We start from the raw sequence: 19,531 nt of genomic DNA on the forward strand, positions 1-19,531 counted from the left end.
TCCTACTGAACCAACCCTATCTGATCCACAAAGACGGCCGCCCCGTCCCCCTGAATCAAACACCTCAGACTTCCCCTGAGCTCTGTTACCAGGTTCAGCACCACGTGCGCCCCCATCTTGGACACACTCAAACGGGACATTGGCCCCTTCCAGGCTTTCAATACCCGTACCTTTTTCAAATTCTAACGTCCCCCGATCCTTCCAGTTACTCTCTAGGCAGCCCCCCGTTGGGGAAGGCGCAACCCTGCGAGCTGAAACAACCTCCTCGGCCATTTCAGCTGACTTCTCCACAGCAAGGATACCCTTCCTCTCTAAGACTGCCCTCATTTCACTCTCGGGACCATCGAGAACACCTTTAGAACTCTGAACTTCTTCAAACAATTCTGCCAAACCAGACAGATTAACCATGTCCAACTCTGGACATTTTAACAACTTTATCCGTTTCTCAACTTTAGTTCCTACCTCTAGGACCTTTCTCTTCACTAAGGGCAGGGCTATTTCCTCTCCCTTACCCCCTTTTACTTTACTGCTTTCTGTTTTACCACCCTCGGAACCCTCATGGTACATGGTCGGTAAAAACATCTTGGCCAGATTACTGCTGGCCCGATTTAAACTGCTCACTGCTTTTCTGGACAGGCTGCGTGTGACCGCGCATGCGCGATAGCTTTGGGACTCTAGGGGCGGGGCCACCGCACTCGCCGGTCGGCGGGTCGGCATCATGGCTGCCCAAATCCTCCCTCCTGCTAACACACTTCGCAACAACGCGACCCACTGCTCCCCCGGCCACTTCTGATTCTGGTATATAGTAATGAAATAACTATCAACATCCGTCTTCTCGAACGGAGGTACTACTCTCAGCTCCCGACTAACATTAAACCGCTCTCTCCTTAGCTCCTCCCTCTCTCTTTCTCTCCCCGCTGCCGCTCTCTCGGCTGCTGCTAACTCTCTGATCCGAATTTCATGCTGTCTTTGCCTCTCAGCGTGATCCTGCTCGTTCTCCAGTTCTAACCCCTTCGCCAAATTTAACAAGTCTGCTTTGGCGCTCACCTCTAGCGCCGCCACAGTCGCGTTTTTCATAAATTCACACACGTCCATCTTTGCTGGTTTTTCTGTCTGGCTACCTGCGTACCAGATCCAAATTATTTTTTTTTTGACTTACAATCCCGATTGACTGACCTCCCCCTTTTTGGTGTCAAATCCCGAGACGAGAACCCCACTTGTTATGAAACCAGTAACTGGTTTCACTTACCAGCAAAGATAGATATGTCAGTTGAAGTCCAATGGTACTATTTTCAAAAGTTTTATTAATAAAGGGGCACAAAAATTAAGGTTAATACAAACATTCAGATAACATGCGTCAATACTCAATCTAAAACGCAGGTACATTAATAATCACTCAGAAATAAGCTCTTTCGTTGTCTAGGGTATAATACTGAGTCCAATTGGAAATATAAAGAGTCACTCTGAAGTCTGCAGGCTTTTCCCTTTTGGTTTCACGTGTTGGAGAGAGAGAGAGAGATAAACGGAAAAACTTGCCCAAAACATCCGTGGAATCAGGGGAGCGATCTTCCCCGTTGTTAGTTAAAAAGCGATCTTCCGTTGGTTCCAGCCACAAACCCCGCATTCGGAATTTAACGCACGTGGCTTATTTCAAAATGGCTTCCCGTTCCCACGGGAAGCGTTATCGTGCTTCTTGGTGTCTCCTTGGTGCGTCTGAGGGTCGTCCTCTTTCAGACCCTTCTTTATACTGCCTCACGGGATCTCAGGTGTCAATCAGGTTGCAGGTGATGCAATCTCTCTCTCAACCAGCCCACTTTGCCCGAGGGCTTTACAATGTCCCTGCGAGTTGGCACGTCTGCAGTTCCCAGGTGTCTCCTGAGAACAATGCCACAGTCCCCAGCTTTTGTCCCAGTGGAATGCGGTATCCAGCACGTCGCTGTCTTTCCATTTTCTGTGTCCATTCAGCCTGTCTCTCTCTCTCTCTTGCTCTCTCTCTCTCGGGTCATTGACCCCCCTTTCACTAGGGCTCTTGCAATTCTCACAAAGGAGGGGGCTGGTATCATAACACCATGAATATATGCCTTAAAAGTATCCCAGAGAGTTCCACTAGAGATGTCTGCTGTGGAATTTATTGAGAAAAACAAATCAATTTGCTGTTTAATAAAGTTAATAAAGTCAGAGTCCTGCAGTAAAACAGAATTAAACCTCCAACTTTTAGTAGTAATATGTGAATCCGTCACCTTAATAGATAACTTCAAAGGTGCATGATCAGATATAACAATAGAGTCGTATTTGCAATCCATGACATCTGTAAGGAAGTGCTGATCAATGAAAAAGTAGTCAATCCTTGAGTAATTATGATGCACATGGGAAAAGTATGAGAACTCTTTATCATTAGGGTGTAGAAAACGCCAGATTTCACAGATAGCTGAATCAATCATGAAAGAATTAATAAGAGAAGCCGATTTGTTCGGAAAAGTTTGAATGGGTTTGGATCTATCCATCAAAGGGTTTAAACAACAATTGAAATCCCCGCCCATTATCAATCTGTATTGATTCAAATTAGGAAAGGATGTAAATAAACATTTAAAAAATTCAGGACAGTCAGTATTTGGAGCATAAACATTAACTAAAACAACTTTTTGATTAAAAAGCAACCCAGTAATAAGCAAAAATCTACCTTGCGGGTCTGAAATTGTTTCATAATGTATAAAAGCAGTTGATGAGTCTATAAAAATAGAAACACCTCTCACTTTGGCTTGCGAATTTGAGTGATACTGTTGGCCCTTCCAAAACCTAAACAACCTCTGACTATCCACCTTCCTAACATGAGTCTCTTGTACAAAAATAACATTCGCATTCATTCTATGGAATACTTTGAATACTTTTTTCCGTTTAATCGGATGATTTAAACCATTAGTATTCCAAGAAACAAAGTTAATAGTCTTATCCATATTGACAATATATATTACAGTTAACATATAGGTTTAAAAGAAAAGTGAACTCATGAACTCGGAAGGGGAAAGTAAGTTCAAAGGGAAGCCGGAAGTCACAGCACCGCAGCCATTTTAGTAGTTTCATATAAGCCCATGAAGTAAAACTAAGCAAAAAGCAAGCAGAAAAAAGAAAAAAAAGAAAAATCTCCCTCCCACCACCCTCAAAACCCCAGGAAAAAAGCCAAACAGAGGCAAGCGAGCGATCTAATACTAAAATTACCCCCTTGTCTCAAGACGGCAACTCAGACGTAACAAAGTTAAAAAAAATACAAACAACCCACATTATAAAAAAAGGGTTGATATAGGAAAAATTAAAATATAAAATTAGTGTTATAAATGTATATTATCAAAAGGGTTAAAAAAATTAAAACAATAAATGAAGGTTTAACACTTTCGAACAGATCAAAACAGTTATGACGCTACAGACACTGGAGTCTGTCGGGAAGAAGAAACGCCATTTTATTCTTCCAAATCTTAATATTCAAATGCTAAAAATATAAAAAAAGAGCGTATATCGATTAAAAAAAAGAAAAAAAAAAATAACCCTAATAGGTCATCTTCAACATTAATCGGTTAGTAATATATAAAAATATGAAATCGGAATAAACCCGATAGAAAAAAGAGAGCTTTAATCGTATAAAAGAAATATATATGAACCGTATCAAAAAAGAACCCAAACGTCAATCTATACCAGATCCAAATCTATAGGCTAGATTACATTGATCAGCCCGATCAAATGTCATTGTTCCAGGAAACCTTGAGCATCCGCTGGCGATTTAAACAGCCGAAAAGATCCATCTTGAAGGGTGACTCTCAGGTGTGCTGGAAACAGCAACGCTTGCTTGTAGCCTTTCTGGTGAAAATTCGACATAACCGATCTGAAAGCCAGCCTAGCCCGTAGTACTTCGGGGCTATAGTCCTCCAGAATGCGAAAATTAAAATTTTGATAGGTTATCATACCTTTTTTACGAGCCGCACGAATCAGTCGTTCTTTGATGTGAGGATAATGGATCCTGAGAATTATGTGCCATGGTTTCAGACTTGAATCTGCCCGATATCTAGAGACTCTGTGAGCCCGATCGATTAATGGGGGGTTATCCAGGACATCTTCGCCCAGGACATCCACTAGAAATTTGGAGAAGAAAACGGTCAGATCACCGCTTTCAAATTTTCCGGGATTCCAATTAACCGAAGATTTTGTCTTCGAGAACGATTTTCCAAATCAGTAATTTTAGCTTTATAGCGTTCCATCTGTTGGGTCGTCGAAGTTTGCTCTTCTTGCATTTTTTCGATTATACGATCCTTCTTACGAGCAGCTTCTTCAAGAGCCAAAATGCTTGCTTGTTGTTCATTTGATTCCCGTGAAAAGGTCAGGAACTTTTCTTCGAGTGATCTCAAACGATTGTCATACTGTGCAAATCTTCCAAGTAATTTTTTCTCCAATTCATCAAATCTAGCGTCTATAAACTTCACAACAACTTCTAAAGTTAACGGTTCTTTCGTCTGTTTCGGTTCTTTTGCTCTAGACATTTCAGCGGGTTGAGAGTAATTCAAATAGTTTTTAAAAAAATTCTATATGTTTAGACCCCTTTAAAATAAGTTTAAGGGGTGTTTGTAGGTTAAAAAAAACGTAAAAGGTTTGGAGCAAAGCCTAGATGCGGTTTACTCCATGAGCGCCATCTTGAGACTCCAACATGCTTTTAATATGAATATTGCTCATCTATATTTATTGCATAAGTGGTCATGGAAGATAGGGTCATTTGTGATATGACTTAAAAAAAAGTTCCATGCAGAAAATATTTAAAAATTAAGAAAAGTGTCATAGTCTTTTGCCATTAATTTGATTCTTGTCATTTGATAATACAGAAAACAATTGTTAAAATGTACTGCATGGACAAAACACACTTTGTAATAAAAATAGATATGTGTACAGTGTATCAAATTTAAAGATTTTTCTGACATATCTCATCTTTAGAAGGTTAATGAATAAACAACCCTGTAGTAAGTATATGAAAGCAGAGTCAAAGAACACAGAATATTAATATTTACTGCAATCTAGCTGAATAAAGCACATTTAATAACCAAAGTATTAATGAAGTTAGAAACTGGACAAATATCAATCACCACAATGAATTATTTATGGCTGTTACTCATCCATATACAATTTGCAGTCCTTTTTGAAATGTGTCAACATTTCAGCAGTTTGTGAGTAAAATATCAGAAGAAAAATCAGCTGAAAGCTTACATTCATAGAATGATATAGAACAGAAAGACAATCACAGAATTACATATCCCAAAGACAAACACTGTAACCTCATCTATCCATGCCAACAAAAATGCCCATCTGCACTAATGCTATTTGCGTGACTTGCCCATATCCCTCTAAATCTTGCCTAGGTTGTATCAATGTTTTTATAAACACTTTATCTGTAGCTTTCTCTGCCTCTGGGATGGAGGAAGATGGGGGAGGGGGGAGGGATGACAGAGAGAGAATGATAGAGTTAGTGACACAGAGCTAGAGACATATAGATAGACAGAGAAAGAGATAGGCAAAGTTAGAGAGATAGAGATTGATTTGGAAAGATGTACAAAGAAAATGCCAGCAATAGGATGGCAGTTTTAACTTATTATACATTGAATGTTTCAGAAAAAATAGATCAGCCTCCAAGCCAGAGTTCCACTTTAAAAATATAATCGATCATTTAGCCAAGGACAATTATAAAACACTGTCTCATTTCTTCCAGTTATTCTAAAATTTACGTTACAAGCTTGCACAATAATCTCTAACACTATATCAATTACTGCACTAATCACAATTTAAGTTAAAATTATCTTGCAGCTCTGCACATTTACTGAAAAGGGAAAATATGCAGAGCACAGATATGATGAGGAAAATATTAATATATTATACAATCCATGTGAAATACTGTTCAATTTACTTAAATTGACCAATTGTCCATGTTCAATTGTACAACCAAGCTGTACTTTTTTTCAGTCTTCACACATTTTGCTACTTCAATGCCTTTTCATGGACTCTGTACTATTTTAATATATTTACATAACTCACTCAACCAATGAGATAGACACAAAATAGGAAAAGAAATTGCAAGTTCCTACCAGAATAATCAATGGCTGCAACAACAGAGTACCAAGTTATACAATCACAAAGCATAGAAACTGAATGTACAGGCCAAAAGGTCTGAGCAATTTGTACCCATTTACACTCATCCCATTTTACTCTCCATACATTCCCAACTACTCCTTATAAGATGTTCCAGCACCCACCAGGAGTAAATTACGATGAGCAATTATCAAGCATCATGCACAGCTTTGAGATGATGAATGACATTAGACTACCCTGGAGAATCTCACAGCAGCTCTAATAGCTGAGCCACCAGGTCACCCAACTCAAACAGAATTTCTACCAACTTCTACAACAAACAGAATTTAGGAGCCAGAGTAAAGCAAAGTTTTCCCACAAAAAAACTAGATGTAGTAAGAGAAGAGTTTAAATATACAATGTTTGTTAATATTCTATCTTAGTAAATTAACAGGCAAGTTAACCAACAAAATCATTTTCACAGTCTATCAGAAAGTGTACAATGGACAAATTTCATTAGTTAATATCCAGGAAAGGTAACACTGTGGCGACCCACTTTCTGCGCAGGCGAACCGGCTCACAAATAGCCAGCGCGCGGGGGGAGACTTTGGTAATGCACCTCCAACGTCATTTCCGCCCGGAGAGGGCGGGCGCTAGGCATTTAAATGCCAGCACCGCGAAGTTTGAATAAACTAGTCTTGAAACGACTTACCGTCTGCATGTCGTTATTTCAGCGCTGTGTGTAGCATATCACTACATTGGTGACCCCGACAGTTCAAACGGGATTTGGACCAAAGATGACCGACTCTTCATATGTTCACGCAGTTTCGCTCAAACGGCCGACTTTCTGGACGCTGCGACCACGCGTGTGGTTTAGCCAAGCAGAATCCCAGTTCCAGATTCGGCAGATATCCTCTGATTCCACGCGTTACTACCACGTGGTGAGTGCCCTTGACCAGCAGACGGCCGCCCAGGTTGCGGATTTCATACAGTCGCCCCTGGAAGAAGGCAAATATGAAGCATTCAAAGCGCTGCTCATTGAGACCTTTGGCCTCTCACGGCGTGCTTCAACTGGACGGTTTGGGAGACAGACTGCCATCAGCATTGATGAACGAGATGCTGTCCCTGGCTGACGGACTCAAGCCCTGCCTTATGTTCGAGCAAGCGTTCCTGGAGCAACTGCCTGGGGACATACATCTGCTGCTGGCCGATGCAGATTTCAGTGACCCCCGGAAGGTGGCGGCCCGGGCAGACGTGCTGTGGAAAGCCAAGAGGGAGAGCGCGGCGTCCGTCGGTCAGATTGCCAGGCCACGCGCCCAACAGCAGACCAGACCAGGCCCGGCAGGGGGTCGCACACAACACAGAGGCAGGAGTGAGGAGGCCAGTGAACAGTGGTGTTTCTACCACCAGCGGTGGGGCACAAAAGCCCGCTGTTGTCGCCCGCCCTGCAAGGGCCAGGGCCAGCTGCCACTAATGACTACGGCGGCAGGCAACCAGGACAGCCTCTTGTACGTCTGGGACAAATAGGCGGGATGCCGCTTCTTGGTCGACACCGGAGCGGAGATCAGCGTCTTGCCCCCGACAGGGTACGACACCCGCAACAGGAAGCCAGGACCCACCCTGAGGGCCGCAAACGGCAGCACGATATGGACCTACGGCACCCGCACAGTGCAGCTGCAGTTCGGCGCCAGCCTGTTAACGTGGGACTTTACACTAGCCGCCGTGGCCCAACCACTCTTGGGGACAGACTTCTTGCGAGCTCACAGCCTGCTGGTCAACTTGCAAGGGAAAAGACTGGTACATGCCAAGACTTTCCAAACATTCTCCCTGGGTGAAGCTAAGTTGCCGGCCCCACACCTGGACTCCATCACGCTGTCGGACAACGAATTCACCAGAATCCTGGCGAACTTCCCATCGATTCTGGCACCGCAGTTCACAGCAGCCATGCCCAGACACAGGGTACAGCACCACATCCCGACCCAGGGACCACCCCTCCACGCCCGCGCACGAAGGCTCCCCCCAGAAAAGCTCCGCCTGGCGAAGGAGGAGTTCAAGAGGATGGAGGAATTGGGGATCGTACGGAGGTCCGACAGCCCATGGGCCTCCCCCCTGCACATGGTGCCCAAAGCAGCCGGGGGTTGGAGCCCATGCGGCAACTACCGCAGACTGAACGAGGCTACCACTCTAGGCCACTACTCCGTGCTGCACATACAGGACTTTGCAGCAAACCTGCACAGGGCAAGAATCTTTTCCAAAGTAGACCTCGTCCGGGGATACCATCAAATCCTGGTGCACCCTGAAGACATCCCCAAAACAGCACTCATCACCCCGTTCGGCCTGTTCGAGTTCCTCCGAATGCCGTTCGGCCTGAAGAATGCCGCACAGACGTTCCAGCGGCTAATGGACACAGTGGGACGCGACCTGGACTTTGCGTTCATCTATTTGGACGACATCCTTATAGCCAGCAGTTGTCGTCAGGAGCATCTGTCCCACCTCCGCCAGCTCTACTCCTGCCTGAGTGATTTCGGCCTCACGATCAACCCGGCCAAGTGCCAGTTTGGTCTCAATACCATCGACTTCCTGGGCCACAGGATTACGAAAGGCGGAGCAACACCTCTGCCAGCCAAGGTAGACGCGATCCACCACTTTGCCCGGCCCAACACGGTCAAAGGCCTGCAGGAGTTCGTTGGTATGGTGAACTTCTACCACCGTTTCCTCCCCTCAGCAGCCCGTATCATGCGCCCTTTGTACACCCTGATGTCGGGTAAAGGCAAGGACATTACTTGGGATGAGGAGGCCGTGGCCGCTTTCGTTAAAGCCAAGGAAGCCTTGGCAGATGTCGCGATGCTGGTGCACCCCAGAATGGACATTCCGACCGCCCTCACGGTGGACGCATCCAACACAGCAGCCGGTGGGGTCCTGGAGCAGCTCATCGAGGGGTGCTGGCAACCCCTGGCGTTCTTCAGCAAGCACCTACAACCACCCGAACTCAAGTACAGTGCTTTCGACCGGGAGCTGCTGGCACTGTATCTGGCAATCCGGCATTTCAGGTACTTCTTAGAAGGTAGGCCATTCGCCGCGTTCACGGACCACAAACCGTTGACCTTCGCATTCACGAAGGTGTCCGATCCCTGGTCGGTTCACCAGCAGCGACATCTGTCCTACACCTCCGAGTACACGACGGACATCCAGCATGTCTCGGGGAAGGACAACGTCGTGGCGGACGCACTCTCCAGACAAGCTGTCCAGGCCCTGTCCCTGGGGGTGGACTATGCAGCACTGGCGGAGGCGCAGCAGGCAGACGACGAGATGCCCAGCTACAGGACCGCAGTCTCGGGTTTGCAGCTGCAGGACTTTCTCGTAGGCCCAGGTGATAGGACCCTCCTGTGCGACATGGCTACCGGCCAACCTCGCCCCATCACCCCGGCAGCCTGGAGGCGGCGAGTTTTCGACTCCATACACGGTTTGGCGCACCCATCTATCAGGTCAACCGTCCAGCTGGTCTCCAGCAAGTTCGCATGGCACGGACTTCGCAAGCAGGTCAGTGAATCGGCCAGAACGTGCGTGCAGTGCCAAACAGCCAAGGTGCAGCGGCACACTAAAGCCCCGCCGCAGCAGTTCGAACCCACCCACCGGAGGTTCGACCACATTCATGTGATGCCGTGGGCTCCCTACCAGTGTCCCGAGGAGCGCGGTACCTCCTAATGATGGTAGACCGGTTCACGAGGTGGCCAGAGGCGGTCCCGCTCACCGACACATCTGCTGATTCCTGCTCCTGAGCACTGATTGCAACCTGTGTAGCACGCTTCGGGGCCCACATTACCTCCAACAGAGGCACCCAGTTCACCTCCAGCCTGTGGTCAGCTGTGGCCAGCCTGTTGGGAACGCAGCTACACCACACAACTGCCTACCACCCACAGTCGAACGGACTGGTGGAACGCTTCCACCGTCACTTGAAGTCGGCTCTCATGGCCCGCCTGAGAAGACCTAACTGGGTGGACGAGCTTCCCTGGGTCCTGCTTGGAATTCGTAAAGCGCCCAAAGAGGATCTGCACGCCTTGAAGGCCGAGTTGGTGTACGGAGCGCCATTGGCCATCCCAGGAGAGTTCATACCAGCCCCAAGGGGGCAAGAGGAAGAACCCGCAGCAGTCCTGGACAGACTATGCGAGAGGCTCGGCAACCTGGCCCCCGTACCAACTTCACAACACGGACGGACCCCGACCCATGTACCCAAAGACCTGCAAAACTGTAAGTTTGTATTTGTACGAAGGGGCGGACACCGGGCACCACTACAGCGGCCGTACGAGGGGCCGTTCAAGGTGATCAACAACAACGGGTCCACGTACATTGGGGGGAAAGAGGAGGTTTTCACGGTGGACCAACTCAAACCAGCCCATGTGGACTTGGCGCAGCCGGTCGAGGTTCAGGCACCGCGGCGCAGAGGCAGACCTCCCAAACAGAGGCTGATCCAGACATTGGGGGGTGTATCGCCGCTTCTGGAGGGGGGGGGTTATGTGGCAACCCACTTTCTGCGCAGGCGAACCGGCTCACAAATAGCCAGCGCGCGGGGGGAGACTTTGGTAATGCACCTCCGATGTCATTTCCGCCCAGAGAGGCCAGCACCGCGAAGTTTGAATAAACTAGTCTCGAAACGACTTACCGACTGCGTGTCGTTATTTCAGCGCTGTGTGTAGCACATCGCTACAACACTTCATTTGATTAATCTTTAGATACTGTTAAAACTCCCACCATTCCAAGTTACTATTTTCCCTTTAGAAAAGTGTTAAGCACAGAAAACAAGATAAATATCATTCTTTGCATCTGAAATCATGGCAGATTACTCCTTCTGGATCTCTCTGTAGTATTGCGTGTACAGCTGCTACATTCTCTACCCTCTTTTCAATCTGGGGAACACTAAAACATCCAAAACAAGCTTTCTTGTCAAATATCTGATAATATCCGGTCTTCCTCTCCTTCTCTATGTTACATACCCCGTAACTGGGTCACTTACCAGCAAAGATAGAGAGGTCTGTTGAAGTCTGATGGTACTATTTTTAACAGTATTTATTGATAGAAATACACAAAAATAATATCAATGCAAACACACAGATAATATACGTCGTCAATACTAAATCTAAAAGTGCTGGTATAATAATAATCAATAAGAAATAGCTCTATCATTGTCTAGGGGATAATGTATTGTCCGATGGAAATATAAAAGTCACTTTAGTTCAGTCAAGCTGTAGGCTGCAGCCTTTGGTTGGAGAGAAAGACAGGTTAAAACTTGCCCATTCCGTTTATGATGTCAATCCTTCGAGAGTCGTTGAGAGTTGAGTTCCCCGTTGTTAGCTAAAAAAACCATTTTTCCGTGGCAAAGGCCACCGATTCCGGACAAATGGAAGCGGACGCACGTGGCCTTCCACCGGCTTTCGCTATTACGGGATCGCTAGCGTTTCTTCTGGTGCGTCTGAGGGGCTGTTCCCACAGACCCTCTTTTTATCCTGACTCATAGGGTCTCAGTTGTCAATCAGGTTGGGATGATGCAATCCCTCCACCAACCTCCCCCTCGGTTCATTGCCTGGGGCTTCGATGCATAGTACAGGATGCAATACACAAGTCCGTCTCCAAGAGACAATAGCTGGTATCAATGGGTCCGCCTTTCAGAGGCCAGGACACATTCCAACCCTTTTGTGGATTCTGCATGTCTTTCTCTCATTTCCTGTGTCCCCTGAACTGACTTAATAGTGATCTTGCGATTCTCACAAAGGAGGGGGCTACCCCACACCCTTCGGCCCCTCAGAGCTGTGGCACATTCGTAACATCTATGATGCGCTTCAAATTCTATTGTATTGATTTTACACCTGGTCAACATCAGGATTGTGGATTTCAGGAAGAAGTTGAGAGAACACACACCAATTCTCATTGAGGGATCAGCAGTTTTAAGTACCTTCTGCCAACATATTGATGCAATCATGAAGGCGGCACGCAGTGGCTCTACTTCATTATGGAATTTGAGAAGAGTTAGTATGTCACCAAAGACTTGTAAATTTTTACAGATGTACAATGCAGAACTCGCTGCATCACAGCCTGGTATGCAGAATCCAATGCACAGAATTGCAAGAGATGATATGTGCTTTCAGGCTTTTGTATTCTGCCTGATGGAAGAGAGAACAGAGAATTCTATGGTGGGATGGATCTCACCTCAACAGCTGATGAATTCCAAGGAATGGCAGGGACTGATCCAGTTTGGCACAAGTACCATCGCAGGAGTTGTCAATCAGCATTGAACTTTATGTGGGACTGCATTAGCACTTTTTTATTGGGGTTTACTTACAAAGCCTTCCCCATGAATGGGTACAGCCACAAGACAGTGGAGATTTGAACTGCCCACCAGAACTGAGAAGCCTCATCTGCCCGGTGACTGGTTTTAAGACACCAGTAATTCAGTTTTGCCTTTTCTCCTGTCAGTAGAAACGGTTCCTCCAGGCTTAGCAGTTAAGTCACATATAAAAGCCAGAAAATGGATATGGATGTCAAAGGCTATTTGAGACACTCGCCACAGGGAGCATTTAATTGGTATTGGTATTGGTATTGGCATTGGTTCCTGTGACATGCTGAGTGAGCTGGGAGAACCACTACAGCGCATCTTCAACGTGAGCCTGGAGCAGAGAAGAGTACCCAGACAGTGGAAAACATCCTGTATTGTCCCGGTACCGAAGAAACCACAACCAAAGGAGTTGAATGACTTCAGACCTGTTGCCTTGACGTCGCACGTGATGAAGACCATGGAGCGGCTAATAATACAGAATCTGAGGCCACAAACCAGGCACGCCCAGGATCCTCTTCAGTTTGCGTATAAGGAGAAGGTGGGAATGGAGGATGCTATCACGTATTTGCTGCACAAATCACTCTCTCACCTAGATGGGGTCAGTTGTGCTGTGAGGATTACATTCCTTGACTTCTCTAGTGCCTTTAACACCATCCAGCCCAAGATCTTAAGGCACAAACTAACGGAGATGGGAGTAGACTCTCACATGGTGGATTGGATAGTGGACTACTTGACAGATAGACCTCAGTATGTGCGGTTGGGAGACTGTAGGTCTGACACGGTGGTCAGCAGCACAGGAGCGCCGCAGGGAACCGTACTCTCTCCGGTCCTGTTCACCCTGTACACATCAGACTTCCAATATAACTCGGAGTCCTGCCATGTGCAGAAGTTCGCTGATGACACGGCCATAGTGGGGTGTGTCAGGAATGGACAGGAGGAGGAGTATAGGAAACTGATACAGGACTTTGTGATATGGTGCAACTCAAACTACCTGCGTCTCAATATCACCAAGACCAAGGAGATGGTGGTGGACTTTAGGAGATCTAGGCCTCATATGGAGCCAGTGATCATTAATGGAGAATGTGTGGAGCAGGTTAAGACCTACATGTATCTGGGAGTACAGTTAGACGAGAAGCTAGACTGGACTGCCAACACAGATGCCTTGTGCAGGAAGGCACAGAGTCGACTGTACTTCCTTAGAAGGTTGGCGTCATTCAATGTCTGTAGTGAGATGCTGAAGATGTTCTATAGGTCAGTTGTGGAGAGCGCCCTCTTCTTTGTGGTGGCGTGTTGGGGAGGAAGCATTAAGAAGAGGGACGCCTCACGTCTTAATAAGCTGGTAAGGAAGGCGGGCTCTGTCGTGGGCAAAGTACTGGAGAGTTTAATCGGTAGCTGAGCGAAGGGCGCTAAGTAGGCTACGGTCAATTATGGAAAACTCTGAACATCCTCTACATAGCACCATCCAGAGACAGAGAAGCAGTTTCAGCGACAGGTTACTATCGATGCAATGCTCCTCAGACAGGATGAAGAGGTCAATACTCCCCAATGCCATTAGGCTTTACAATTCAACCGCCAGGACTTAAGAACTTTTTAAAAGCTATTATTAATGCTTTTTGAGATAGTGATTTAGATGCATATCATATTTTTTACTGAGTTAAGTATTGTATGTAATTAGTTTTGCTACAACAAGTGTATGGGACATTGGAAAAAAAGTTGAATTTCCCCATGGGGATGAATAAAGTATCTATCTATCTATCTATCTATCTAGTGTCCACAACTCTCTGCAGTTTCTTATGGTCAAGAGCACAGCAATTGCCAGACCAAGCCATGATGCATTGAGGTAAGATGCTTTCTAAGGTGCATCGATAAAAATTGGTGAGCTATCTTGGCCTTAACATCTATGTGGTTGGACCAGGACAGGCTATTGGTGACATTCACTCATAGGAACTAGAAACTATCAGCCCTCTCAACCTTAACACCATTGATATAGACAGGAGCATGTGCACCGCCACCACTTCAGAAGTCAATTACTATTTTTTGCTTTGCTGACATTAAGGGAAAGGTTGACTTCATGACACAATGTTACTAAGCTCTCTGTATCTTTCCTGTACTCCAACTCATCATTATTTGAGATATAGCACACTATAGTGGTAACATCTACAAACTTGTAAATGGAGTTAGAGCAGAATCTGGCCACGTAGTCAGAAGTGTATGGGGCACAAAGTAAGGGGGTTGAAAACTCAACCCTGGTGGAGCACCAGTGTTTAGAATAATCATGGTGGAGGTGCTACTGTTTATCCTTATTGACTGTAGTCTGTTGGTCAGGTAGTCCAGGATTCAGTTGCAGAGGAAGGTAGCACACATCCTTATTTTCAATGTTCATACAATTCTTTCTCCAAGATCTACAACAGAGATCAACTGCTCACATGGGATGTTACTGTATGTTACTTCAAAATTACTGTACAACCAAGATACTAAGCAACACCGGTGGGTAAGGAAATAATCAACTGCTCTGATTTATTCCGTTTTATATTTTTAAAATATACAGTGAAGGCTCTATTCTATAATACTCCCTAGTATTTTTATTTAACTTGGAATCAATTTTACACAGCCATGTACAAACCGTTACGCTTTTATTGATTTAAAAAAATCACCATACTTATATATTAACAGCTCCTTTTTCTTTAAAAAAACCACTGAATATTAAAAGATATGATTTTTAAGTCAAAAACAATAAACATAAGTGTTCTTCCGAAAAATTAAATAATCAAATGCTGACCTGAGTTCCCCAAGCAACAAGCGTCACATCACTTCCCTCCTGAAGAACTTCTGCTTGTGAAAGAGGGATTTGGTAAGCCTCCACAGGAACTTGTTCCACTGAGTAAATGAAAGAAAATAAAAGAACAAAACATTAACGTGTCCACTTGTTCACCAACTAGACTAACACAATATATAGTACTCAGATATTAGTTTATTCTACTGCATAGCAAATGAAGTTCTCAAGTGCTCGTTAAAAATGTGTGAACTATATGAAAAATATTCCTTAAGAATTAGCTAAATAAATAAATAAATCAGACTTCTTTGTGCAGTTATAATAAACAAATAGCATTTTCTTGAAGAATTATTGTTATTCATTTGGTCTTCAGAAAGTAAATAAAGCAAGGAAGTTTTTCTGTGAGAATGGTATGCATACGTACCACCAAAACACAGTAGTGTAGTGGTTAGCGCACCGCTTTTCATTACCAGCAACTGGGTTTAATTCCCGCCATAGCCTGTAAGGAGTTTGGGACCATGTGGGTTTTCTACGAGTGTTCCGGTTTCCTGTGATTAGGCTAGGGTTAAACTGGATGAGTGCTGGGTGGTGCAGCTCAAAGGGCCGGAAGAGCCTGATCCACGCTCAGTCTAAGTACTTAAGTAAGTAGCAAGTAAATAAATAAATAACAAATAAAAAGATAACTCCAGGCCACATCAAAAGGTTTTTGGATAATCAGCAAATTCAGAATTAAATCAATGGAATGCTTTGCCCAACTCTGCCCATTCAGTAACTTTAAACCTATTTGTTTTCTAACTTCTCCAGTTCTGACCTGAAATATTCAGTCTCCTTTCTCACCAAAGATCATGCTAGGTCAGTTGAATATCCCCAGCATTTTCTGCTTGAAAAGCACTACAAAATTTTTGCCATAAACTTTCTATATAGTACAAATTATCCTAAAAAGTAATAGCGATTGTTATAAAAATTTAAAAATTCCATGCTTCATAATTTAACAATCCTAACATATACAACACTGTCATCATCTGTTATAGTATGAATGGCCACTGATAATAGAACTGACCACAGGCATGATTTTTATGTGCCATAAACTACTTAAAATACATTACAGCCCTAAGTCCAATGTTCTAATAGGATATCCTGACGTTAAATACACTCTATAAATATTATGCAACATTGGTACGCTCCTTTTCTGGTGTATTTTGGCTGGTGTTGTGTTGTCTTCTGCATATCCAATATACCAATGTAATAGCAGTAGAGTTCCAAAAACCACTGATTTACTTCCACAAGCAACTTTCTACAAAAAATACAATTGATGCACAGAGTATTTTTCTCTATTACACCAGTTATTTATTTGCCTAACTGCAATCAAAAACCAGGCAGCCATTAATAAAACTCCATGACCAATCACTGTTGGTAAAGAACAAAATCAAATCCTTAGGATGACAATACATAGGATAGGAAGCTATAGAATCCTTCTGGGTAGGGTTAAGAAACATCAAAGGTAAGAAGATCCTGATGGGAGTTATATACAGGCCTCCGAAAAGTGGCTAGGTTGTGGGGTACAAATCATAATGGAAGATAGAAAAAAACATAAAAAGGGCAATGTTATGATAGACATGGGGGATTTCGATATACAGATAGCTTAGGAAAATCAAGTGGTGCTGGATCTCAAAGATTGAATTTGTAGAATGCCTTCGAGATGGCTTTTTAGAGCTCCTTGTAGTTGAGCCCACAAGGGGAAAGGAAATTCTGGATTGAGTGTTATATAATGAACCAGACTTGATTAGAGAGCTTAAGGTAAAGGAACTCACAGGAGCCAGTGATCAAAATATAAGAGAATTCACATTGCAGTTTGAGAAGGAGAAGATAAAGTCAGACATGTCTGCATTACAGACGAGAAAAGGGAATTGCAGAGGTCTGAGAGAGGAGCTGGCCAAAGTTAACTGGAAGGGAGCTCCTTAAAGGAAGATGGCAGAACAGCAATAACTGGAGTTTCTGAGAGCAATTGAGAAGAACAGGATTGATACATCACAAAAATCAAAAAGTATCCTAAAGGGAAGATGACGCAACCTTGGCTGACAAGTAAAAGACAGCAAAAAAGCAAAAATGAAAGCATAAAATATAGCAAAAATTTGTGGGAAATTAGAAGATTGGGAAGCTTTTAAAAACTAAACAGAAGGTAACTAAAAAGGCCACAAGCAGAGAAATTATGAAATATGAAGGTAAGCCAGCCAATAATATAAAAGAGTTTATCAGAAGATTTTTTTTTAGATATATAAAGAGTAAAAGAGAGGCAAGAGTGATATTGGACCACTAGAAAATGACACTGGACGAAGTAATAGCAGACAAAGAAATGGCGAACAATCATAATAAGTATTTTGCATCAGTTTAACAGTGGAAAACCCTAGCAGTATGCCAGAAATTTGACAGAGCCAGTGGGCAGAAGTGAGTGTAGCTGCTACTACTAAGGAAAAGGTGCTTAGGAATCTGAAAGGTCTAAAGCTAGATAAGTCACCTAGACCAGAAGGACTACACACCAGGGTGCAGAAAAAGGCAGCTGAAGAGATTATGGAGACATTAGTAATTATCTTTCAAAAATCACTAGATTCTGGAATGGTTCCAGAGGACTAGAAAATTGCAAATGTCAGTCCAGTCTTTAAGAAGTAATGCAGGCAAAAGAAAGGAAATTATATATCAGTTAGCTTGACTTCAGTGGTGTTTAGAAGCTGGAGTTCATTATTAAGGATGAGGTTTCAGGGTACTTGGAGGCATATGATAATAGCTCAGTTAGCATGGTTTTCTTAAGGGGGAAATCTTGTCTGTCAAATCTGTTTGAGGAAATAACAGGTAGGAAGAAAGCTGCATTTTCAGGAAGGCTTTGATACAGTGCCGCACATGAGGCTTAACAAAATAAGAGCCCTTGGTGTTAAGGGAAAGATACTAGCAAGGATAGAAGATTAGCTGACAGCAGAATGCAAAGTGGGAATAAAGAGGGCCTTTTCTGGTTGGCAATGATTAGATAATGGAACTGATAGTTTTGTGACAAAGTTCTGGTTGGCTGCCATAGACTAGTGCTGGTTCACAGGAGTCAGTGTTGGACCACTTATTTTCAAGTTGGATGTCAAAGATTTGGGTGATGGAATTGATGGCTTTGTAGTCATACTTGCAGATGATTCGATGAAAGGTGGAGGGGCTAGTATTGCTGAGATGACAGGAAGTCTGCAGAAGGACTTAGACAGATTAGAAAATTGAGTAAAGAAATGGCAGATGGAATATAGTGAAGTGTATAGTCATGTATTTTTGTAGAACAAATAGAGGCATAGACTATTTTCTAAACAGGGAGAACATTCATAAATCAGAGGTGCTAAAGGATTTGGGAGACCTTGTGCAGAATCCCCTAAAGATTAATTTGCAGATTGAGTTGGTGGTACTGAAATCAAATGCAATGCCAGCAATGCATTCAAGAGGACTAGCGTATAAAAACAAGGATGTAATGCATCAGTCAGACCATACTGGGGTGAGCAATTTGGGGTCCTTATCTAAGAAAAGATGTGCTGGCATTGGAGAGGGTCCAGAGGAGGTTCACGAGAATGATTCCAAGAATGAAAGGCTTGATGTATGAGAAGCATTTGATGGCTCTGGCTGGGCCTGTACTTGCTGGAGTTCAGAAAACTGAGGTGGCACCTCATTGAAACCTATTGAATTTTAAAAGGCCTTAATAGAGTGGATGTGGAAAGGACCAGAGAGCACAACCTCAGAAAACAGAACATCCGTTTAGAACAGAGATGAAGAGGTATATCTTTAGTCAGAGGGTAGTGAATCTGTGGAAATAATTGCACAGACAACAGTGGAGGCCAAATCATTGGATATATTTAAAGTGAAGGTTGATAGGTTTTTGATTAATAAAGGTGTCAAGTAAGGGGAGAAGAAAGGAGAATGGGATTGAGAGGCATAATAAACCAGCTATGATGGAATGGCAGGGTGTACCCGATGGGCTAACTGGCCTAATTCTGCTCCTATGTCTTATGGTCTTTGCTTGGTCTCAAAACTGTGGCAAAATTTGCACAAATTTATTGCCTGTGAAGGAAAATATGAGATTACTTTTGCTTACAAATCAGTATCAAATCCAAAAAGGAAAATAACTAATTAGCATATATCACATTGTTAATATTAATAAAGAAAAAATTCCCAGAAAAAAATGCAATTTATTATCTAAAACCAACTGCTTTTCATTCAATCTGTAAACTCAGCTGAGTCAAGATAGTTCAAACACTACAAAAGGAGGTTGTTCATGAATGTTAAAACCATGTGGCTTAAACAGGCATCATTCCTGG

The 19,531-nt window shown here is 43.9% G+C and overlaps 1 protein-coding gene across 1 annotated transcript in view; it reads right to left on the reverse strand.

Annotated features, from left to right (window-relative positions):
• bckdhb (branched chain keto acid dehydrogenase E1 subunit beta) overlaps positions 1-19,531 on the reverse strand; it is a 247,391-nt gene that overhangs the window by 134,266 nt on the left and 93,594 nt on the right. Inside the window, exon 7 of the mRNA XM_073056423.1 lies at positions 15,204-15,301. Coding sequence (XP_072912524.1) covers positions 15,204-15,301 — 98 coding nt within the window. The remainder of the gene's footprint in view (positions 1-15,203; positions 15,302-19,531) is intronic.

Source organism: Hemitrygon akajei, chromosome 9, assembly GCF_048418815.1.
Source record: "Hemitrygon akajei chromosome 9, sHemAka1.3, whole genome shotgun sequence".
NCBI classification, from domain to species: Eukaryota; Metazoa; Chordata; class Chondrichthyes; order Myliobatiformes; family Dasyatidae; genus Hemitrygon; species Hemitrygon akajei.